Genomic DNA, 24923 nt, shown 5'->3' on the forward strand with positions numbered 1-24923 from the left:
CAATCTCTGCTCAGAAGGCTCAGTTCTCCTCTGGCCACTATTTCCTGCAGTTAAAGCTCCCTAGCTGGCGTTTTCTGACTGAGGGGGAGCCATGAAGTCGTATGACTTGGGGAAGGAGCAGAGATAACAATGAGCACCCATCTGCTCCTCTCTTCCATCCCTTCGGGATGTCCGGGTGTCCCCTGGTTAGAATTCCCCTCCAGATAAGATAGTGGAGGTGTCACCGTGGGGCAGTCAGGCAAGAAAACAATAGCGAGTTGTGTCCAAAAAACAAGATCGATCAGTAACTGCACCTCTGTTGTCAGTAAGGGGCAGAGCTGCTCTGGAGAGGTCAAGGCTGGTGTTGTACCCCGCATCCCTTCAGCTTCTTCCTCTGATAAACTTCCACAAGAGCTATCCCAGTTGCTTTTCAGAAAGCCTGGGGTCAGAAGCCACACTGAGGGGAAGGCTGCAAGAGCCACAGCATTGCAAGGGCTTCCAAGGCTGTGTTACTCAAGTGGTAACTGTGCCTCGGTTGAGTGGGATGTTCCAGTACTTGTTTTTCTGCCTCTGCTTTGTTGTCCAGCTGCAGCCAGTGTCTTCAATGGGTGAGTGAAGAGCCATTGCCTTCTAGCTTATTCTGTTCACCATCTTTAAGGTTCGTGCTGAGCACTGGTGTGCTTAGGTGACAGACTGGGAGATGTGAGAGATCCTTTTTCTTCAAGTGTGGTGTGAAATTTCTTCCAGGTGGAAAGGTCTTTGTCTCAGAGCGTGGTGCCTTCCCTACTGGGAGAATCTTCACTGCTAAGCACTGGGGGATTTTCTTCTCCTCTAGCAGGAGAGACTCTACACATAGCTGTTAAGCTACTTTTTCACCCTTTCCCTGGCAAATCTGAATTGAATTTAGAGTCATAATGCAGTGCTGCTTATTTGTGCCAGAGCAGATCGCCAGTACACAGGGCACGTAGGATTAATCTCTGAAGAATGGTGGGCTTATGAATGCCTGCTAGAGCCCGATTTGTCATCCAGTATATACGTTAGCATGTCAGCTAGAGAGCTAATGATACCATCAAGATTACAGATTGTAAAGCTTTACTTGATGGCTGATGTTTGTCAGGCTGAATTGCTCAGGCCACGCAGAAAGTGTTGGGGAGGAAAAAAAATGAGCCATGAAAAACGGAGGGGACTGGAGACAGTTGTACGTCTTGAGCAAAACCCCAGCGCCTTCAGCCTCTGGGGAGAAGAGAAGAGAGGTTGATTGGCTGGTTCTTTATTACTGTGGAGTTTCTTCATAAAAACTCAAATTAGTTTTCAGTAAGCTGTGGTACAGAGCGCTGTGTGTCTGTGGGGAGGTTGGCCAGGGGGAGCATTGGCAGTCTGAGGGGGGCTATGCAGGTCTGCAGTGCTCTAAAGAGCAACAGCTGCTTTTCCTGCTCATCTACCTGCTCTTTAGGCCATCCTGAAGCTCTCAGAGAAGTGGAAGAGGGGAGGGGGTGCTATCTCATTTCCCCTGGAGTGCTTGCTTCCAGCTCCCTCTGAGCCACTGCATCTTCATCTCAGTGGATTTTGTCTTTAAATTATCTCCTGTCTGTTTAGGAGACAATGTGATTTCCCAGCATGAGTGTTTGCAGAGTCTATCTACAAAAGATATTTCATAAAGTTAATTATACTGTATAAAAGCTAATGAGAATGTGTGTATTTTTGGTGCTGCCCAGCTGGGAAGCTGACAGGGCATTCCTTGCTTTGCCTCGTTTGGCTTTTAACACAAAAAGCTTTTAATCTTAGTCAGTGACTCACCCTAAGGCCGTACCAAATCACGTTGTGGAAGCCAAGAGCGTTACACCGAGGGAAGCCCAGAGGAAGCTATTTTCAGCTGTGTGCAGAGAAAAGGCAGGACTAATCTTTTCTGGTCTTGAGAAGTCAAGCTTGAACAGCGCTGCTGCTGTCTGTGGGTAAGGGCAGGAGGCAAGGAGAGGCAGGTAGAAGAGAGAGCTCATGAAGCCTGCCAAATCCCAACAGACTCCTGCTGCAGTCCTTCTCCTGCTCCTCGGGAGACCTGAGGGCTGCCTGTGGTGAGAGCAGATCTGCTGCTCTGCATATCTCATGAATTATGGCACTGGAGAGCACCTTTGTAACCCAGAGCTGTTCTCCCTGTGCCAGCTTGCAGCTCTGCAGCACTCTTGTGGCTACAGCAGCTGCTCCTATCTTTTAGACTGCATTTGAGGCCAAACAAAACGTGACAGTGGCCGAGGACGGCACAAGGATTTTAGTCTAGAGAAATGCTGTGTTAGTGGGGAGGTACAGGACAGCACGTCAGTGAGGCAGATGTTTACAGAGGGTGCAGCTCACTAAGGGTGACCTGAAGTCCCTGGTCAGAAGCACATAGACTTCCCGTTTTCAAGTCAGTGAAGCACATCAAAATACTGAACCAAGAAAGTTTGCCTGCATCCAGAGCATTCTGGTAAAAAAGCATAATGTGTCCTCCCCACCCCAAATTGCATCAGCTATTGTTCAAGCAAAATACGAGAGAACAGTTTTAGAACTTGAAATGCGATGCAGAAGGTACAGTGTATTCCAGGCTGCCAGCGTTTAATCAGAATGATTGGTTTTATTAGCCTACTTCTAGCAAATGATAATCAATTCTCCTTACTCAAGACAATATTAGCATTCATCTCACTTAATAGGGAATAGTTAGTCACAGGTAAGTGGTGCTTAGTCAGGTATTAAATGTACGTGGAAGTGAAACCTCCGGGCTTGTAGTGAGGAAGCTGCCAAATCAGGGTTAATTAGGAGAAGACTGAAAATGTAACGAACACTTTAATTCTTCATTTTTTTCTCCCTGTGCTATTCTCCTGTAGTAATTACTTGCAGAAAGTTCAGAAAGGGCTTGAAAAGAAACACGCTCCTTGATCCTGGAGTGAACAGACAAGTACCCACCAAGAGGTCCACGCATTTGTATCTTGCCCTCACAAACAAACACTTCACTCACAAACATCTCATCTCCTATGGAGATCAAGAGGGTTTGTGGGCTTGCAAGGAATGTGACTGTGTAGAGCCAAACATTTTGAAGGTCCTTATTCAGACCCTCATGCTCTCTAGTTTTTAAGATAATAAATCAAGAGATCTGAGGAAGCTGTGTCAAATGCAGGGAGGCAACATCATCACACAAAATCACAATAGATAAATCATGAAGGTAGGCAGCACTGGGCAGAGGGAGAATTGGGCGATGGAGTCCCTGCAGAAGACCAGGGTGGTCTTAAGAGGGGGCTACTTTTTCTCCCTGTTGATCCACTGCAGCATTTTCCAAACTAGATGGATTTGAGTTATAGCTCTTTAAACTCACCATGGTACAAGTGTACACAGCTGTACAAGAGACAATTAGGAAGAAAGTCCAGTAAATGGAGCAGGGTCACTTTCTCCTACTTCACCTCTCTTGGTTAGAGACAGTCTGCTGGGCTATAGATCAGCTCCAGTATGACCTGGGATAGGCAGTTCTTATATTCCGCTGTTTAAAACTGTGCCCTGAAATGAGTAGGAGCTGATAAATTATGCTTGCAGAGTACTTGCAATTATATAGGAGTCTAATAACTGAAATTGCATATTTTCTTTCTGTATGCCTTAAATGTAGCGTTCCTGTCCGGTGTCTTGCAGTTCACCTTTTAACTGACGCTTTGCAGGGTGATCTCTGGCTGCGGTTATGGCAACTTGACTGTGAGGGCTGAAACGAGCTGTAGGTGGATTTTTAGGGAGGCTGCGTAACCTGTCTGAACCCTTGTCCTCTTCTCCAGGACATCACCAGTCACTTCAGGAGGGGCTTGCAGAGGCTCAGTTAGCGCTTGACCCACGGGTGGATGTCCTGGGCTTGACCCAGTGCTCCCAGGACATACTTGTGGTAAAAATCCCTCCCCAGACCTCAGGTTTGCTTATTTTTTTTTTCCCGTCCTACCCTACAGCAGCTAAGAGCAAGTCAGACTGTTGCATAATGTTGTCAGAGCTCAGATAGTTCACTCCTTCCAAGACATTCAAGCCAAGCTGTCAGAATTTTCCATGAGGCAGTTAGTTAGCTGGTACTGCTGTCTCACCCCAGGGATCTCTATCTATCACAACGATTCTGTTAAGTCAGGAGTAGAAAAAGAAAATTTGTTGCGCTCCTTGCAATTATAAATCAACAACTCAATCTGTATCTGCTTGATGTTCTCTCTTGTGTCTTGCTGCATGTCTCAGCCCTGGACCCCTGCTCTGCCTACATCAGCCTGAACGAGCCCTGGAGGAACACGGATCATCAGATAAATGGCTCCCACGGCCAGCCCACGTGCGACAGTCAGATCGACGGCGAGTGGTATCGCTTCACTGGCATGGCTGGCGACGCCATGCCTACCTTCTGCATCCCCGAGAACCACTGCGGGACCCATGCTCCCATCTGGCTGAACGGCAGCCACCCGCGAGAGGCGGACGGCATCGTCTCGCGCCAGGCCTGCGCCAGCTTCAATGGCAACTGCTGCCTCTGGAATACCACGATAGATGTCAAGGCGTGTCCGGGAGGGTACTACGTCTATCACTTGACCAAGCCCAGCGTTTGTTTCCACGCGTACTGCGGGCGTAAGTAGCTGCAGAAAGCTCTTTTCTGAAACCCACTCATCCCCACAGGGCAGGAAAGGTAGCGAGGATCCAGACCCCTGCGAGAGACTGACTGATTTTTGCTTTCTCACCCAGAGCACGTCAGGTGATGCAGTGCCTGCCTGCACGGTGCTGATCAGCCCGCTTCACCTCCATGAGTTCCAGCCTTCAGTCAGCTAGCGGAAAGCTTCCACAGCCAACCTGGCTGCAGTGGTTTAATGCTCACTGTGGGCCCTATGGTTTGTCTTGGCACGCTACCAAAGCCACAATTTGCATCTCTGACTTACAGTAATTAAACCAGATTGTTTCAGATCAGCTTCAGCAGTTCGGCTTCCTTGTTGTGGGCCAGGTCTGTGACTGATGGACTGGCTGCAGGGTGCGAAGCTGACAGTACAAATGCAGTATTTTCAGTGCACGCTCAGTGGTTTGTGTTGACAATGCTGTCGTTGTGCCCTAGATTTTTATGACATCTGTGATGTGGTGGATTGCCAGGACTCCTGCCTGGACACCAATGACTGCACGTGTTCCCTGGGGACAACGCTAGGACCTGATGGACAGACATGTCTGGGTAAGCGCAGAAACAAGCTGTGGCAGTCTTTGCTGCCAGTAGCAGTCTCCTTGTAAGATCCTGGTACAGTGTCGTGGGTTTTCAGGAAGGGCCGTGCATTCTGTCACTAGAAATCCTCCCAGACTCTTTCCTCCAAGACTCTTGGCTGGCATAGGGCTACACGCTAGGCTTTGCTGTACCTACTGCCCTTGTGGGGCGCTGGCCAGGGACTGGAGGAAAGCAAAAGGATTGTGGGCTGCAGCACAGCCTCGGTGCTTTGGGCAGCATGACAAGGCAGCGCCTGGCACTTGGTGGCTGTGCTGGCAGGGACCTGCACGGCCAGGAGGGGTGGAAGCGGAGGGCGGCATGTGAGAGCAGAGCAGGGAAGATGGGGTTTAGGAATTTGGGAGAGAATCCCCATCAGCTCCTGAGGAGAGGACAGCTGCTGTTGTGCGTGTGGTGCTGAGCACCTGGGCTGCAAGGTCTTGGGAAGAAAATGGTCAGTGGGGCAGGAAGGGACCAGGAAGGGGTGGCTGCTGGGGACCTGCAGGTCCACACTGATGGATGGATGGAAGGAGGTGATGTGGGGGGAGGAAGGGGTGCTAACATCTGGGGGAAGTGGGATCTCAGCTTTGTCTCCGAGGCTTGATTTGGTGGAGAAGTTGAGAGCAGAGCTGGCCCAGGAGGCTGTGTGCCAGATGAGTTTTTTCCATACAGACTCGAGCTGACAAAGCAGGCATGGGTGGTTTCTTTCTTCACACTCCTCTTGTCTGTGGGCATCAGGGTAGGGGCCACAGTTGTTGCAGTCTGTGGAAAGAGCAGCCTGCCCCTGATGCAGATTTATGCTTGCTCACCCTTTCTACAGAATAGTTTTGCTAAAACTGCTCCGTCTCTCTGCAGCCGAGTGACTGTAATTTGCTGCGAGACTGACTTAGCCCTCACAGCAAATTAAAAGCATCTATCGGCTGCTTCTCCGCAAGACCTGCAGGCACGAGTGCCCCTGGCAAGCAGCAGCACTCGATAAATGTGTGGCAGGCTCAGGAAAGGCCTGCCTGCACGGGCTGGCGATACCTTCATCCTTCTGAGGCCAGGTGGGGCAGGATTTCTGCACTGCTGCTTCTCCTCACGATAAGCAGATGGCACAACGGTTCAGCTGTAATAATCACATCCGTTTACCTGCCTGCATCCCTCTCTTGTCATATGGCTCAGTTTTCCTTCTACTGACTTGGTGTTGTGCTGAGGAATTGCACGTTCATGCCTGCTTTGAATGCAATCCCGCCGGCCTTCCGAGGAAAACAAACAAGTCCATGTTAGCCTTTCCTGTGCCTTTCCTCTATGGGGAATGTGCTCCCCTTCCCAGCTCGCTGGGAGCTGAGGATGCTGCAGTAATGCGAAGCAGCTCGTGTCTGTGAACCTCCCCTCTGCTGGGCTGACTTCTCTTCAGTGTGTTAGATATTTTGAACCCCATTTAGAACTGCTGATCCCAATTTATATTGCCATTTGCAAACTTACCCAGGGGTTAAAGTTAGCTCTTATGTTTTGTAATGGAGCCACCTGTTCCACTGAAGGTGAATTGCTGGGTACAGCCCTTTCCCAAGCCAAGCTCTAGGACGTCCTAGCAACATTTCTGAGCCCTTGCTAGCAGTCCTTTTGCTGTTCACCCTCTGTTTTTTAGCAGCTTTAGTTTTATTTTTAGAAGGGAAAGTGTGGAGCCTGTAGAGTTGCAGAAAGGGAAGTGTTTGTGTCTCTCCTGGCCATGCTTCCTCTCTCCCAAGGCTGGGTAGCAGACATTTCTTTGGCTAAAATACTTAATTCCTGTCACCTGTGGAAGGAGCTGCCACCACTGGCTGCAAGCTGCAGATATTGTCTTGTATCTGGGACCTCTTTCACCTGAGAGAGAGCACCTCTGACCTGTCTCTTAAAGTGGTGTTTGTCTTTTTTTGTTTTTAAGCTTCTGACAGCTAGTAAATGGTAGCTCCTAAGCTGTTTTGGTGAAACCCCATGTGAGCAGTGATTGATAACTCAGCATTCTGGCCTGCCTGCGAGAAATCATCAGTTTTGTGGCTCGGCGATAGCAATGGCTGCGACCCCCTCTCTCCTATTTGATTCACTTACTGCACACAGAGATTAAATAAGGCTGAAGAATGAGAATCTCAGAGAACAAAGTACTTTTCCAAAAAAAACCCAAACAAAACAGATAGATGGACACAGAGGAACTGTAACCTTTAAATAGAGAAAGTCAGGAGAAGTTTTCACAGCTTTACTGAGAGACTCAAAAGCATCATGTGTGCTTTTTCAGTTAATAAATACCTGTTTCTGTTCTGCAAGAGCACTTGAGCTGTCCGGGGCAGGGAGCAGCCAGAACCAGGACAAGGAGACAGAATGCTGAAATTTCTCAGGATGTGATTTTCTTGGGAAGCTCCATGGAATTCATTGTGTGTTTTGGTTTGATTTCAGCTTTGTTTATATGTTTACAGCTGTTTTTTTATTCTTGTGTCTTTATTTTGAAATAAAGGTTGAATCATTTAAAGTTGCTGCAGGGTAATTGTACACTTGTAGCAGCAGCAGGTGTGATGCAAAAATAGATGGGGTTTATTTCTGACCAATTCTGGTATTCACCTGCTTTCACCGTGTAGGGAAGTCGTGTTCACTCCGTTGTAACATCTTTGTGAATAGGGGGGGAAATGGTTTAGGATGAGAGGATAAATGGAAGCTTGAGCTCCCTCAGGATGCAGAACTAATTTGGAAGTTTCCCAGTGGGACTGTGTCCATCTTTACTCTGAAATGGCTGCTGCATGCATGCAGCTTTTCTCCACGACTGCTTTGCTCCTGAGCTAGACACAGCATGACAAAACACTGCTGCTGTCACTAGGCAGAGGTCTTTATTGCTTAGTGGGATATCATGGGGCTAGGAAATCGACTCCACAGCCCAGCCAGCACTCCCCCGTAGCAGCCCCTTTTTGCCAGATGCGTCTACCAGCGGGCACGTTCTGACAGTTTGCTTTTTGCAGATGAAAATGAATGCGAGCAGGGCAACGGAGGCTGCAGCGAATTTTGCGTTAACCTGAAGAACTCCTACCGCTGTGAGTGCGGGGTTGGGCGCACGCTGGGGAGCGACGGGAAGAGCTGTGAAGGTGAGGTTTCAGCTCTGACAGCCTGCTGGGAACAGCGTAAATCATTCCCTTTCCCTGGCCGTGCGAGTTCTGTCTTGGCCCCTTGCAGCGGGGATGAAATGTCACTCATATCACTTCCCTGCTTGCCAGTGGTGCTGTTCCTGAAACAGCCTTCTAATCAAGCCTCCTGGTTGTGCTCCCTGCCTTGTTCATTTCTGTTGGGATTTGCTTGTGTTTTTCCCTGCAGGGGGAAAGGCAGCAGTGCATCTGAGAGACTGGTTGTCCAGACAGAGCCAGTTATTGCTGGAGGTGCTGGGATGTGGCTCAGGAGATTTGTATGATAAGCGTGGAGGGGAAGATTTAGCTTTACTCTTCTTTCACAGCTGGCATTAGGTGTGGGGTAATGTCATGAGATTAGGCTAGAGTATGAGGATCACTTCTCCTCCCAGGACAGAGACTGAGAAGAGAGGGAGCCTGTGTGTGAGCAGAAGCCAGAGTTAAGATGAGGGCTGCATTTGGCCTGTTTGGTTTTTGTAAGGGATTAGTTGTGGGCTCTGCTGTACGCAGCTACTGCAGTTACCTCCCCATAGCGGCACAGCAAGGTAGAAAATCTTTGAAGAGTTTAGACTGGTGGCTTGGCAGGGATGTAAAGACCAAGCTGTTGTTTTGGGCTGTTGTCACTAGCAATGCACAAACATCTTTGGGCAGGAAAAAAAAACAGCAAATCCTGACTGGTGCCTGACGTTTTCTGTGGGCAGCCCAAGTATGTTCATAGAAACTGTGGGGCCTCAGACAAGGCTGATAGCTACCAAAGTGCCTCACTTTGGAGCCACTTAACTGTCAGAACTGAGTACATCTGCAGCCTGCGTGCAGCCTTACATTAGCTGCTGAGTGGCCCGCATCCGTGGTGCAGAGAAAGAGAGAGGGGTGGACATTGTATTTTTGGGCTCGCTACCACTCCACTTTTTGGTACACTGACAGATGGTTCCAAGCTGTGGGTTTTGTTCCTTTTTCTCCCCTTAGATAGGAAAGCACCTTTCATTTCACTTTTGTGAAAATGTCCTCTCCGAGCTCTGTTAATAAAACGTCAGTCATCCAGACAACTCCTGGAATCATTGTTAAGTTGTCTGAGGCCCAAAGTGATCAGCAGGCTTTGTCCCTTCCACATCCAGTGCTGAGCTGCCGGGGTGTCACATAAACCAGCCGTGCTACGTGGCAGGCTGTGTTCCTGAGCACTGCAGGTTTCTGACAGGGCTGGAATAGCCTGCGCTTGGAAACTCATTTGTTTCTGCCGTTCCCAAAGTTGGAATGTAGGGCCTTTGATATATCATTTAATTTCCCCTTCTGCAAGAAGGATGGTGCTTTCCGTGAGTTTAACATTGCTGCTGGGGATTTTTACGATCTTGTTAGTGAGCTGTGTTTCTAAAGATGTGCCCTCAGCTTTGTGAGCCATTAGAGTATGTGATTTACTTGTGAGCCACCGCACAGCTGGTGCTGAAAAGAATGAATGCAAGAGATTTAGCTTGATTACCTGAGCTGGTCAGACTGAGTAGGGTTAAGAGTACCTCAGTGTTTCCTTTACAGTGTTTTACGTGTTACTTTGACTCACATGGAGTGTTGAGGCTGTTGTTTTCCATGCAATGGGTCAGATCGAGTATGGGTTTTCCATTGTTTTCTTTACATTTCAGTTAAAACCACACAGTCGTTTGTGATGGCAGGCTTAGGGAGAAATATTTTGTCTTTGTGATTCATACGCATTATATTTACCCCTATTTTGCTGAGAACATCTAGCAGTATTCATCACAAGGGGTTAAAAAAATCAATCAGGGAAGATTATTTAAAACAACCACTCCCTCCATCCATGATATATTCTTTATAGAAAATCATAGGTGACCACCAACAACTGGAAACAATCTTATTTCCTTTACTTTTTCAAATCTTCAGAGCGTATTTAGATGACCCTTTCAGACTCTTCTGCAGCTGTAGTGGCTGGGAATATGTTTTACATGAAAATTCAGATTCTCAAAGAACAGCCTCACCTGAACAGTAACAGCGTAAGAAAAACCATGAGAAATCCCCCAATTAGCTATGCTGCACTCTTTGCTCTGCACTTTAGATGGGAAAAATTTAGGGGTGGAACCAACCTTACACCATGAGCTTTCATCTTTCTGTCCCTGTAATAATGCACCTCCGGGAGCAAGCCTCTAAGCCAAAAACGCACTCTTAAACAAGCAAAGTTCCTGGTAAATAAACTCCTACAAGCAGAAGTTCTTCCTCAGCTTACAAAGGGGATGCAGCAGTGTCTGGGATGCCACCACCTCATGTCTTGCCTCTGCTGTTCCCAGCTGAGGATAGGAACTGGCTGCCTGGGAGTCTGTCCTCCCTGAGACATTTTTCCCTCACCTTTTTGAGGTAAGAAACGACATAAACACGTAGATTTAGAGAATGTCTTGGAAGCTAGGAAGGGCCAAGCTGAAGATTGCTTATTCAGCCTCTTTGTGTAAGTCAGTTACAGCACGTGGTTTAATTTGGTAAGCTTTTTCATGGAATTCCTTGTTGACTTCATGATGAAGTGGCAAACACAGGATTGGACAGATAAAAATAGGCTTGCGCTGCATCTTCTTGGAAGCAAATTCTCACCATGCTGCTGCCTTCAAGCTCTGTGCTGGTCACGCTGTTAGTCAGTGAATATGCTGGGGCCTGCATAGCTTCCTGTGGAGCAGGGTGTGCTGATTTTCCTGTCTTTTGCAGAAATCGAAGGCTGTCACAATAACAATGGAGGCTGCAGCCATACCTGTATTGAAGTGGAAGACTCATACCAATGTGAATGTCCGAGGGGACTTGTTCTGTCAGAAGACAACCACACTTGTCAAGGTAGGTCAACAATTAGGAGACCGGGCAAAGAATCCTCCTGACAGCCTGTGGTCCCTGCACATGAAAAGCACATTTGAAGGGACTTTTCCTCTTGATTTTGTTGTGTTCTGTTAGTCTCTCCTTTTCACTTTGGTTAATGGAGCTTTGTCGTGAACGACAGGACAGACAGATCATCCAGAACTGACAGCCTGGGGACATGGCTCTTTTTACCAAGCAGAAGAGAGACACAGGACCCAGCTGGGTGCATCTTGCATCACAGGCGGGTTTGGCAGTGTTCACTTACAATTGAGATTGCTAAACACCTCCCATTATATTGTTCTGTTTCAGCTGTGTATGCCTTTGCCAAATTTACGCTACTAGAACTGAAATTTTCCATGCCTCAAAACGGGCTTTTGAAATTTCAGCTGAAGTGGTTCAGTCACGTCCAAGAATGAAGTTAAAAGAAAAAGAGAGAGGCATTTTTTGCCCAATTTCTCTGTAGCCACTCCAGTAAGCATTCCTATGCCTTGTAGCAAGACAGTAGCTCTGTTACTGGTACATTTTTCCACTGTCCCATGGAAAAGTGCTCAAGATTGCATCTGAAAATTGACTGCTTCTACATAGAGGCAAGGGCAACACTGTTCTTGGAAGGCGTCCATGTGAAGTCTACTCCATTCTCCATTCCTGCACACCAAGATTAAGTCCTCACCAACTCACGTGCACCTATGGCATGCGCCTAGAATAAACAGGTTCCCTTTCCTGGGTTGCAAGAGCTGAGTGAGATTTCCTGTGCAAATACCTCCAGGCTCCCAGGAGACAGTCTGGCTCGAGCACTGAGTGCAGGGAGCAGAGAATCAAGGAGGCAGGTCCTGAGGCTATTGAGAGTTAAGCAGAGTCTGTACCTGCTCATGCAGTGACTTCTTATAATCCAGAACTTGAATCCAGGAATCTTTTGGGCCTCATAATCCTACATCTAGCTGATTCCCTGAGGTGCTGAAATCAACGAGCAGCCTGTGTCTTACAGAGATGTCTACTACAATCCTCTGCTGAAGGGGCATAAAGTTCAGAACTGTGTGCTGAGAGAGCCATGTGGGTGCACAAAAGGCAGGCAGAGGTCATGTTCTCCGTTGGCCTCGTCTGACTTTCCAGGCCACTTTGTAGTCCTGGCAGGCACGGCACAAAGCTGGAGAAGGGGCATGCCCTGGTAGGGACAGACCATGCTGAGTCTCTGGTGGTCTGGTGTGTTACAAACTGCCCAGGCATCATTTAGAGAAACAGATCCAGACTTCATGGTGGCCAGCGCAGCAGATCTGCCCCAGAGGGACTGCTGGAATCATTCTATTTGGTGCAATTTCTGCTCTAAGCTTTGTAGAAATTCAAGCCATACAAGGCTAATTTTGCAGTCATATAAAATTAGCACAAGAATTAGAGGAAAGACAGGTATTTATATGTATATATAATGACTCCCTTTCATTTCAAGAAATGAAATGAAATTCATTTCAAGAATGAAAGGGATTCAGCAGCGTCTGTTTTATCCCGTGTGCGTGTGACTGTTAACCCACATCCCAGGCACGGTCCTGCAGGGCGAGGGCGGCTGGTGGCCCTGCAGGAAAGGAGGCCGTTTGGCTGCGGGTCTCCTGGTAGGAAGGTGCATGGTGAATGATGTAGGGGTGTCCCTGGAAAGGAGCAAGCCTTGCAGGTGGGGCAGCTGGTTGTTCTTCTGGAGTGCCACATCCCAGCCTCACTCCCTTGGGAGTGACACAGGAACAGTGGCATCTCCTTGCCCCCTTCTCTCCCCACCGCTCACATACCTAATGCTTGGAATTGCTTATGTAGCAGAAAAAGACTTGCCAAGAGCCTGGAAGAAAGTGCTGCATCTGCAGAGATCCTGTCTTCGCTGCCCTGCAGGCAAAGCTAAGGCTGATGGCTGCCTGCAGCAGGGCTGAGTTGCCCTCTGCTGCCTGGAATCCCCTGCTTTGGCATTTTGAATTCATTTAGGGTGCAACCTGAGCTTCCTTTTCACACCTCGAGTCTGTTCTCCTGTTTCCAGGGGTGAGCACTGCGCCCTTGGGATTCGGTGCTGCTCACTGCACCAGCAGAACCAGGCAGGGATGGGGATTTCCAGGAGCTGTGATTATTCATGTTGCTTGAAGGTGTGATTGATGGATAGAGGCCAGAAAAGAGCAGTGTTCTTCAGACTGGCTCCCCGAGGCAACCCCAGCAGGGATAGGAGGCCACGCGTTTCCCAGCCAACGTTTCTCCTCCTTTGGAGGCTGCTAATGAGACCAGCAGCACTGTCGGGTGCCGAGCTGGGGCTCCAGATATGACATCTCATCAAGCAAGATTGCTTGTTCTTTTGCATTTCATGAATTTATGTCCCTATCCAGCGGTCTGCAATTTTGAGGAGGTATGACAGAATATATCTGGAACCGTACCACACAATTCTTTATGGCATCTAATCAGGTTTATAGTGATACAATTAACGGTGCAGGGCAGGCACAGTTGCCTGGAGCATTGGATCTGCACCTTATCAACCCTCCCCTGCACTGCCTGTACTTTCAGAACAAATATTAATCCTCCCCCACAGAAATCACAGCCTGGGTTGCCATTTTCCCAGAAGGATCCCAGCCAGCCATACCACCTGAAGTCTTGCAGACCATCTTCATGCCCCACCTCTTCCTGAAGTGTTTGGTGAAATGCTTTTCTCCTCTCCCATGTCCCAGCTGTGCGTGTGTTCCACAGGGAATGGTGATGTAGCTTCTTTGTGTCTGTAGGAGTGGTTCAGGGCTCCCCAGCAGCAGGGAGCCTGTTCTACTACACACAACGATAGCCCCTGCTCCAAGCAGCTGTTCTGTGAGAGGCTGAGGAGGGAGCCACGGGCTGGATAAGGATCAGGGTGCCAACTGCTGGCAGCAGTGTAAGCACTGGCCTGGCCACAAGCTTCCTCCCATGCTCAGGGTACCTTGCAGGCAAGTTCAAGGTGTGTAACAAGGAGTGTGATGTGATGTGATGTGATCACAGATGCTCTGCGTGAGGGTGAGGAACCGACCCGTTTGACTGGCATAGCCTCAGAGAGGCTTCGAGGAGCCTCACAGGCTGCACTGAGCCAGGCTGGGCTGCACATCTGACAGCAAGACAGGAGAGTGCAGCTCCCTGAATGGATGCAAAGATCTGTGACTAAAAGAGGGTTCCCTGGCACCCAGGATTACTCATTTCTGCTCTGGAATAAAACCTGCGTGCAGTCACCACTGCCTTGCCAGCTCCTCATCAGCCACCCCGCGTCCTCCTTGTCTGTCCTGGGGGAGCCAGGAGTGCTCAGAGCTGAATCACGCTGCTGCAAGCAGCCTCTGCTTGCACCACATCATGAAGCTGAGAGAATGGAAGCACGGTTCCGAGTATTGATTACTCCTCGGTGTGCAAATGTCTAATGCGGTTTGAATTACATTACCAGTTCTTCTGAGGAGTCTCCCAGAGCGCTTTGCTCAGCAGCGGTGAGCCTGAATCACAAGCAGAGCTGCTCACAGGAATAGCCACACCTGCTTTCATGCACGTGTTTCTGTGCCTAGGTGCTGGGAGGCACATGGGCAGTGCCAGAGCAGTGGTTCAATAGTGCAGTTGTTTCTCCTTTCTTCCCTGTAGAGCCAAAGACATTTAGAAACAGATATAGCATGAACAAAAGTGGTGCTGAACTCTGCAGAATTGCAGCTGGGATCCAAACCCTCTTGCCCAGAAGTACACCCTTACAAAAGCATTAAGTGTTCGTATTCATCAAGGAGTCACTAGAACAGTGAAGCTCTAAACCCGCATCGAGCCGTTCCTTTCTCCAGGGGGTATTCTTCTCTCTGTCTGCATTGCACTGTGTTCTCCAAGTCCCTTTGCCTCCTTGTGAGCTTTGCCATTTGACTCGCTCGGTTATTCCCACTTGTCTCCTTCTGTGGGTGGGGGAAAAGTTCAGGTAATTCTTAGTTCATTAATTTTCCATCCTAACCCAGTAATGTCATTAGGAGAGCGTATTGCTTTGGGCACGCCGCATGTGTTTTAGCATATCACCTTGAAAATAATGAGCTTCCAAGAAAATGTATTCCCTTCAGATACACAGTAACTGTTGCAAATATACTTCAGATAGGACAGGAGAATTTTCTTTTGGAGGGGACAGGTTTTGGAACTGTTCCTTGTGTCCAAAATACATAATCAAGTTATATAAACTTGATCAGAATTAGGCAGAGACAGATCATGGGAATGCCAAGGATGGGGAGTATAATTAATTTTAAGGAGAAGGTTGGGGAGCAAGTATATTTGCAGAAAGTTTTGTCATGTGACTTCAAAATATGTTAAATGATAATTCTAGAGAGGGTTTATTTTTCTGGTTGAGGAGGAACCAAAATACAAGCAACAGTATGCTTGCCCTGTAGCTAACTGAATAGATACGTCTCCAACCAAGGAATACGTGTAACAGTTACTTCTATATTGGAAGTTATTTCCCATTCTTACCTTTTTCATTTTGTCCAGTCTGTGCACTTTCTCCCACTTCTTATGTAGTAGAATTTAAATGAAAAATAAAGCTCACTTGGAAGCCTTTTATGAGAATTAAAAGTAGTTTGGTAAGAGGTGGAAGGAGCTAATTGAGTTTGTCAGAGCTGGGTATGTTGCTCATAAAAATATTGATTATTATGTCATTATGAGATGCTTCCATTTTATTTAGGCATCCATATGGAGTCATTCTGCCTTGTTTTGACACGTTCTGTGTTTGATGTAAAACCTGATAAAGGGTCTTAAAAATGGCTCTGCCTGGGGTGTTGTGAATTTCATAACTGTTTCTGGGAAAGGCTTTTCCCAGGACAGCAGTGCTGGGGATAATCAATCAGACCTGTGCTGAGCATAAAGTGTAGCTGGAAATGCTGCATAGCTAAGTTTTTGCTGCTTTGTAGCTGTCATCATCGTCCTCTTTTGTGGCAGCCCTGCACCAGAAAACTTGGGGCAGTGGTAGCTCAGGAGGTCTGCTGCACAGCTGGGAGTTTAAGATAGGTGCTTAAATTACTACAGCAAGATAGAATTATAAATGCAACAAACGATCCCCCTTTTTTCCTAGTAATTGATACAGCCCTTCCCCAGCACCCTGCTAGACTTGCAGTGCAGACTTATTCTGGGCCTTTTCTTGTAGTTCCAGTGCTGTGCAAGTCCAGCTCTATCGAGGTGAGCATCCCAAAGGACCTGGTTGGAGGCCTGGACCTTTCCCTCATCAACAATTCCTGTAAAGGGGTATCCAATGGCACTCACGTCAACATCCATTTCTCCTTGAAGTCCTGCGGCACCGTTGTGGATGTATGTACAACCATTGCTGTCCTGCCTCTTGGGACCTCTCAGACCTGGGGACTGGTTTAGTGGCCTCTGGGGAAAGAAGTTGCACCAGCATGGGGGTGCAGGCTCACCTGCTGCTTCACAGAGGTGGCTTCACCATCATCGTGGTGTGGAAAAGGCCAGTGGTGCCGTTCTTGAGCCTCCTGTTGAGGCAGTATCTGGTCCCAGAGCACGTTTTGGAGCTTGCTGGTCGGGAACCAGAGCGTGCCTTTCACCAGGTGGGTGGCAACTTGGAAGCCAGCTCCCCTGCTTGCTGCAGGAGTCCAGTGCATCCAGGATGGCAGCAAACTGGCAGAGGCCCTTGGGTTGTAAGTGAAGATGAATATCGCTCTAGTTGCAGTGGATTAATTCATGAGCTCTATTCGCAGTGGCTCTTTTATGTCTGAGTTTCCTGCACGAGATAAATTCAGCTGCTGATCCGACCTCAGAGAGGCCTTTCTCAGTGACCTGCCCTTTCCTTTAACCCCCCTTTTTTGCTGCAGGTGATAAATGATAAAATCATTGCCACCAATCTGGTGACCGGCTTGCCGAAGCAGACTCCAGGGAGCAACGGGGACATCATTGTCCGCACCAGCAAGCTGCTGATCCCGGTGACCTGCGAGTTCCCACGCCGGTACACCATCTCCGAAGGTTACGTGCCCAACCTAAAGAACTCGCCCTTGGAAATAATGAGTCGCAACCAGGGCATCTTCCCCTTCACTCTTGAGATCTTCAAAGATAAAGACTTTGATGAACCCTACAGGGGTGCCCTTCCCACCCTCAAGCTTCGGGACTCTCTGTACTTTGGGATTGAACCCTTGGTGCATGTCAATGGACTGGAGACGCTGGTAGAGAGCTGCTTTGCCACTCCCACCTCCAAAATCGATGAGATCCTCAAGTACTACCTGATTCAAGACGGGTGAGTTCACTGTTCCCTTCCTTGCTGGCTCTTGGATGGAAATTGGCAGTGGGCTAAGCCACACGGCCTGTGTGACCCGGGAAATGATGTCACTTCTGCCGTGTTTCTCGTAATCACCAGCAGCCAGCACCATCCTGCCATGCTGGGAGAAAGAGTGTGGGGGGCAGTGAAAGAGGGTGCTGCAAGAGCAGCCTTTACGGGGCATCTTTTCCTGTAATTAGACCTGTGGATAATTGACTTGGCTCCCATAAAAGGGAGATCCTTGCTGATGTCCTCTCTGCCAGCCTGCAGTTCCTGGTCGATCAGGAGTGCTCCAGTGGCTGTGTGCCACTGCCATGCAGCTGCCCAGGAGCTGGAGGAAGTTTCTTAATTTTTTCCTATAATGTGTGCCAGCAGACTCCGTGGCTGGTGCTGGCTGGAGCTCCAAGAGCTCTCTGTGCTCTGCTCCCTGATGCCTGTTATCAGTGCAGCGATCCCCTAGGGAGGACCCTACGCCCCCTGGGGTTGGTTTGGGGGCAGTGGTCTTTCCAGGAGGTGCTAGTGAAAAGCTCAGGGAGGATCTGCTCACATCGGAGGTCGGGGGCTGCTCTGGCTGCTAAGTTGATGCCTGTTTTCAGGGGCTCGTCGGGGTGGCAGTGCTGTGATGCCACGTTGCTTGTGGCCTGTGTGCCCCCAGCAGTGGCTGGCAGCCCCACCAGACAGCGAGTCTGCTCTCCTCTGGGCAGGAAAGTCCTGCCAAAGGCATACTCGAGTGTCACAGCCACCGGTTAAGGGCCTGGGCTCGTGTGAGCCCTGTGTTCTGCCAGCCAAACTGTCTAATAAGGACAACAATTGCTTCCTCGGCTGCCAGGTCAAATCACCCGCTGTCGCAGCTGGTGATGACAGGTCCTGTGCGACTGTCTGGTAGCAAAAGGGAGTGCGGCACACAGACACTGCTTTCATTTCTCTCTCGCCAGGGTTGCAGCATTACTTGCTCTCCCCCCAGCCGAGGCTGCGGTCTGTCAGTACGTGACATTTCGGGGGTTTGTGAGCAGATTTGTAATGGGAGGGTTGATTTATCGACTCCCTGGCTGTGCCTGTGGACCCTGGCAAACTCAAGGCTCCAAACATTCCTTCCGTCCCCTCCACGAGTAAAAATGATGGCCCTTCAAAACAGCGGCCAAAACCTGAGCTGAATAGAGATGAGAGGAGGCAGAAAATGCCTTCTCTTTTATTTACCGCAGCACTGGTTTGAGGAATTACACAGCAAGCAGCCGGGACCTTTCTGGTAAAGAAAGGTTTTCCCTCCCGGTGGGGAAGGCAGCAGCAGCCCCTTTGGTGCTGTTATCCTGCAGAGGGCATTAAAACTTCACGGCAGGGAAAGCTGGGCTGGAGGAGGCTGGCTGGAGCTCCCGTCCAGCCTGCTCAGCTCCACGGCCATCGCCACATGCCCGGTGCCCCGTTTGGCCAGGATGTGCTGCCGGGCTAACCGGAGCTCTTTGGCTCTCGCTGTGCTCGCAGCAATTAAAAAGTCAAATGAGCTACAAGCTGGGGCTGTGCTACAAGCAGCTCTGCAGTAACCCTGTTGCCTTCCATCAACCCAGCCCCAGAAGCCCAAGGCAATAAAGATGAGATTTTTAAGTCGGTTTGATTGCGTAGGATCAGATCCACAGGAGTTAACTGCAGCTGAGACTTCCAGAGGGACACGCGGTTTAAATTTGAGGGGCTATACTGTAGGCTGGGGGATGGGAAAACTCCTCTCCTCCTTTCGTGCCCCTTAATTCCCTCCCATCTCCAGCTGGTGGGATGTGCCACCCCTCAGCACCCCTCCTGCAGCTGTTGTGACCCCCCTGGAAATCAGGATTTTCCCAGTGCCTTCTCTGCAGGCTCTGTAATACACCGCACTGCTGCTAGCCCAGCCAGCCCCCAGGCAGCCCTCTGGCTTCTGCCCTTGCCCTTCCTCTTTCTCAACAATAAATAAAAGGCACTGACCAGTGGCACGGGCGATAAGCACTGCAGCTCCCTGGGGCATCCGGAATGAGGTCGTGTCACCGAGGGCAGTCCCGTGTGAGCTGACGTGGGCAGAGGCCGTGGTTTATCTGCACAGCGTGGTTAAGGGGGCTCCGTGGCAGCGCTCATCCTGCTGTGCTGCCCCACGTTTGCAGCCTTGGTGCTTATCGTGGGCCCCAAGCCCTCCTCTCTGCCCTGCAGCCCCCCAGTAGTGGGGTCAGAGCATTGCATTTGTGGCAACCTGTGGGAAGACAGACTCAGGGGCATGGCAGGGGCTCTGTGTATCTATCCCTGGCTCCTCCGTGTTCATTTTTCCCTCTCCCTACCCCAGACTGGTAGGTTTCTTGCAGCCACTGTGGAGCACCCACCTGCAGGGAAACTGGGATTTAGGGGTTGGTCTGAGACAGTGTCCAGGAGTCATCACAGTTTATGTACTCACAAACAAGAATGGGCCTCTGAGGTGACTTTGTCATTCTCCACAATCGAATGCCTTTAGGAATGCTACTTTTAAATTTTCTCCTAAACAACATCTAACACTTGGCCTCGAGCTGGAGAATCCACGTCACCTCTTCTAGATGCACAGTGATAATTTATTAGCTCCCCACGGATGCCTGTGTTTGCGTCCCAGACGAGTTTGCCTCCCTAGGCTCAGTCCAACACTTAGCCCTGCTGTTCCGCACACGTAGCAGAGGGGCACTTCTGGAGGAATTGCAGCAGGCTGACCCACGGCGCCCAGTCAGTCGGACAGCACGGAGATTTCCAAGCACAGGTTGTAGAGAAAGCAGAGGTATGTGTAGGTGTGGGGTGTGCTGCGCTTTGCTAATTGAGCCTGTCAAATGTCAGCATTTCTGACAATGCCTTATGTACTTCTGGGGCGGAGACAGAAGCCGAGAGCTGCTTAAAGAGAAACACTTGGAGCTGCCCCGCTGTTACCTCTTGTCCTTTCCACCACCACGTTTTAATATATCTGTGTCTGTATGTCTGGCGAGGCCCACATTTCTGGGGTTACCTTTCTAGAAGGGCCAAGCTGTGCTGTGGAGCGGCGTAACAGCAGCATCCGTGCCCCTCAGAGCACCTAGGGGATTGTGTCAGGCAGCGGTGACTGTCAAGTCACCTTTTGCCTTGCTGCTTCTCTGTCAAACTCCATCTAGGCTTTGGTAGTTTATAAGTAGACCAGACCAGAAATGTGACCTTGTATAGGAGTCGTTTATTTTCTTGCTGTTCTGTGTCCCTTTAGAAGCCGAAGTTAAGATTTTTAGCTGTAACTGGAGCTGACCAACCAAACCCAACAGGGAGAAAATATACATGGTGTACAGCAAAGTAGGTCTGATGTTTTGTGTTTGTCTTCTGTGATATCTCAGTAACGTGGGTAAAGGCTTCTTCAAGCATGAATTACGGGCACATGCGTGTGTATACAGAAGGTACCCAGTGCAGCGTGTATGTATCACAGCTCCGCTGGTCACCGCAGACTGTTGCAACAGTGAATTGAGAGGAGGGTGAAATGAGGACAAATTTGACTGCAGTTCTCTGGCAGTCCCTCTGCCGAGGGGACTGGACCACGTCCTGCCAGCTCTCTGCTGCTGAGCTGTTCTTTGTCTGGAGATGCTATTATCATCACTGTTGTTTTCCCCATCATTCCAGAATTTTCTCCCGTGGCCAAAGAGGAAGTAACATGGATGGTAGCTTAGCTTGAGAGAGACAAGCGCTCCTTTCCTTTCTCTGGTTTAATAGGCTGGGATGTTTTTTGGTCTCTTTTTTCCATTTCTGGGAAACCCATTAAATCCTTTCTCTCTGCTTTCCTCAGCTGCGTTTCTGATGATTCGGTGAAACAGTACACGTCAAAAGACCATCTCGCCAAGCATTTCCAGGTTCCCGTGTTTAAGTTTGTGGGCAAAGACAACAAGGTAAGCTCAAAACCCACCCCTCAGACATTGCATCAGCCCTGATCTGACTGAGGAGTCTCAGCACAGAACTGGCTGTATTAGAGTACCAAGAGGAGGGTTGCCTGGCTCAAGGCAGATACTGCTGTGCCTATTCCAGCTGCTGTTTCTTTCAGGAGCTTGACACAGGTACTTTAAAAGAGAGTGTTAAAAACAAGTAAATTTTAAATAAATATAAAGGGACAGCCATTGAAAATAATGGCATAGCAAGCTCAAATTGTTACTGTTTCCAGTGTAGTCTTTGGGGTCCCTGGTATACTGGGAGAGAACAGTGTTTGTGTTTCCAGTCACCAAAGAACAACACAGGCAGTTAGCCACATTGCACAGTGTCCTGTCTTTAAAACAAGGTCATTTATAGTTTTGAATCTCTTCAACTTTATACCTTCTCGGGCTGTTTGAGCAGATGCCCCTCAGGTTTCCAGATACAAGGTCTCCAGGTACTGTTTAAGTCAGTGTGAAACCAGGCTGGTGGCAGTTTGGGGCAGAAGCTCTGTGTTAGCAGGACAGCAGAAGGATAATGCCATCTTCCTAATGCAAATAGCTTTCTTTTCCTGTGCTGGAAGAAATGAGGTCTTTTTATCACTGTTGTTATGCTCAGCCAATGCTGCTTGCTCCAAAAGGCATAAAGTTTCCTCTCCAGCCCCTGCAGAGCCTAAAAAGGATGAGACCTTCCAAAATTCACAAATTTTACTTGGCTTGGTTGACACTGCTGCCTCCATGTGCATCCTCCCATGCAATGGATTTTGCTTCAGACCTCACTGCTGACCAACACCCAGAACATTTGCTTTCCTAGTCACGGCTTGCTTTCTGTCCTTGTCCTTTAGAGGGCAGGGAGCAGCAATCTTGTCACTGACTGCCTTGACTGTGCTAAAAGACAGAGCAGCTGTCTCCCTGCCCTTCGTGCTCTCCTCCTCTCTGCTGCCAGTTTTAACCCTTCATCAAGCAGCATTTTCCTCCCTTGCCCATCAGTCTCTTGCCTTTATGTTCCCCAGCTCTTGTCAAATTCCCTTGCACGTTTCTATCATCCATCTCCGTGTTAGGCTTCATGCGTTCCTGGCCTTCTTCCTGCCACGCAGCTCCTACCAGTCCGCGTGAGCTCTTCCAAGCTTATTCCTGGCGTTTTCATCCCTTCATTTCACGCCTTCACATTCCCTGTCTAGCCCTTGGCTAAGAGGCAGACCGGGTGCTCTGCGCAGACCTCGGCTGGGTGCTTTGGAAAACGTGCCCTCTGCGAGGCACGCAGGAGAACTGATGGCTCGGCCAGCATGGCTGCAGTTGGCAGTGGTTGATAGGGAGCTCGCTGGTGGGGAAGCGAAGGGGCTGTTCCCTGTAACTCACGCCTGCTGTCTCCCCAGGAGGTGTTCCTGCACTGCCGCATCCTCGTGTGCGGGGCGCTGGACGAGAGCTCCCGCTGCGCCCAGGGCTGCCGGCGGCGGGTGCGCAGGGCGGCTGGGAGAGAGGAAGAGGAGGGAGAGGAGGAGGCCAGTCACGTGGCAAAGCACATCCTGACGGGCGGCCCCATCAGAATTGACTTTGAAGACTAACAGCCGTCCCTTGGAACAGCACCTCCGCCCGAGACCAACCTTTCTTATCGATGCCTTCTTTCACGGTGGTCTGAGAAAGGAGAGGGATTTGGCACAGCCCCACTCGTACCTCAGGACCTGTTTCCCTAGCTGCATGTCGATGGTTTGTGAAGTAGGCTCGGCACACAGCCTTCTGCAGAACAGTTTGGTTTTACCTCTGTTTCTCTCGGTTGAAGGGACGCTGTTGCTTTTCAGGCTTGAAGCATTACCCAACTTTGTCTTTCCCTACATCCACCCACAGGCTCCACAGGACTGTCCGTCCTGGACTAAACACATTACTCAAGCCTTTCTCTCTTCAGATGATAAAAACAGCATTGCAGCTGAACGTGTTTGCTCTGCAGATCTGTGAGTGATGCTGAAGCTTTTGGGCGTGCTGTGATCTCGGATGACCATTAATAAAAATATGTATAAAAATATATATCCCACAACGTGCAAGTCCCGTGGAGCTATGAAGCAGTTGTCATTACAGGCAGCTAAAGCTCAGGTCTATCACAGGCACATATTAATATTATTTTTAAATAGCAAAAGGTATTTAATAACTTTTTTTATTGTCTTTTGATAATTGCATGCAGTTTAACAGTGTTTCCTGTTGTATTTAGCATCTCATTATTTTTCTCTCTCTTCTCCCCCCACATCCCCAAGCAACACGGTGCCTTTTGTAAGTGCTGTAGCACCTTGATTGTAAGAAAAAGATCATTAAAAATCTATAAACACCTGCCCCCAAGCATGCTGCTACGAGTCTGTGTTTGAAAGCTGTAATGGATTACCCTGGAGGTAATCCACACCCTCTTAAGGCTGTGGCTCTGACAAAAAGATTTGAGCATGGCACATTCCAAAGAAAATAAAATGGATGATCAGCTCGGGGTCCTGTGGGTGTCACGCTGGAGCAGGAGCGCTGTGTGGTGAAGGATGAGGAATGCGGGATGGAAGGCAGGAGGCACAGCGAGACGGGCAGGGCTGGAGAGTGGAGGTGGAAGGACCTTTCTCCAGCACTGGCTATGGCAGTGCAGTGGAGTCGTGGGGTTTTCTGCAGGAAGTTTCGTGGTGTGCGGGTTCAGAGGTGTGCTGGAAGTCCCCCCAAGTCTACATTGCCAATTTGCTGCTTCAGTTGGAAGCAGCCAGATTGCTGCCAAAGCCAAAATGTATTGCTGCTCGCAAATGGATGGGGAGTCTGTGTGAAGGGACCATTTAAAAGGGAGGCACAAATCACCTCAGCAATATTCCATTTCGCAGATTTATTTCTGCTGGTGACTGACATTTCCATGATGAATGGGCATTTGATGGGCTGGGAGTTTCGTGGCTTTTCTAAATGGCTTCATGGCTGCTTTTCTGATTTGAGAATATGTGTGTGTGCACGTGTGGTAGAATAAATGAAAAATTTCCTATGAAAATAAGTAGGTATAAGCAGAAAGGCATTTTTCATGTGTTATCTGACCATATGTGAAAGAAAAAGAAATAAAAAAGGCCCTTCTCATGTTGCCATGCCCTCCTGGTTCTGCTGATTCGCCTCTACACTAGGACCACACGGGCAATTTCCTGCTGTCACTTCTTTGTTCAGACAGCCCCTGCTGAATGTACTTGTTTTGCTAAAACAAGAGCTGGGAAATGAAATCAATTAGCTGGTGCCTTCTGGAGAGGCAACTGGTGTTTTTTGTTAGTGTGAGAGGGACGTGGGGAGTGGAAGATTTGTTGCCTTGCTTGTTTTACTTATTGTGCACATTATCTGGTTCTTTCTGACAAATCCATACAAAACAACCTCGCTGCTCCACAGCTTTTTTTCTAAATCATGTGGAGGAGTAATGAGGAAGAAGCACTGGTCTGTGTGGCCGTGTGAACAGAGTGGTCTGGGAAGGTGCTCAGTTTGTGCTGCGAGCGGGACAGTAGCTCTGCTCTCTGCCACTGCCCTGTGCCCATTGACATGGAGGGGAAGGCTCCTGGACAGAGAAACCCATTTTTCAGTCTTTTCTCTCTCCCCAGTTTACCTTTTGTTTCCATCTGCCTTTGTCAGCTTTACAACCTGGACGTGAAATCAAAGGCCAAACTCAT

The 24923-nt window shown here is 49.1% G+C and overlaps 1 protein-coding gene across 1 annotated transcript; it reads left to right on the forward strand.

Annotated features, from left to right (window-relative positions):
- OIT3 (oncoprotein induced transcript 3) lies at positions 1-23579 on the forward strand. Its single transcript, XM_084290493.1, has 9 exons — positions 1-587; positions 4204-4578; positions 5054-5164; positions 8155-8277; positions 11008-11130; positions 16271-16431; positions 16950-17365; positions 21159-21258; positions 22650-23579. The coding sequence occupies exons 1-9, from the start codon at positions 524-526 to the stop codon at positions 22836-22838; spliced, it is 1662 nt and encodes a 553-aa protein (XP_084146619.1). The 5' UTR covers positions 1-523; the 3' UTR covers positions 22839-23579.
- The last annotated feature ends 1344 nt before the right edge of the window (positions 23580-24923 follow it).

This window comes from Netta rufina, assembly GCF_964035555.1.
Source record: "Netta rufina genome assembly, chromosome: 7".
Taxonomy (NCBI): domain Eukaryota; kingdom Metazoa; phylum Chordata; class Aves; order Anseriformes; family Anatidae; genus Netta; species Netta rufina.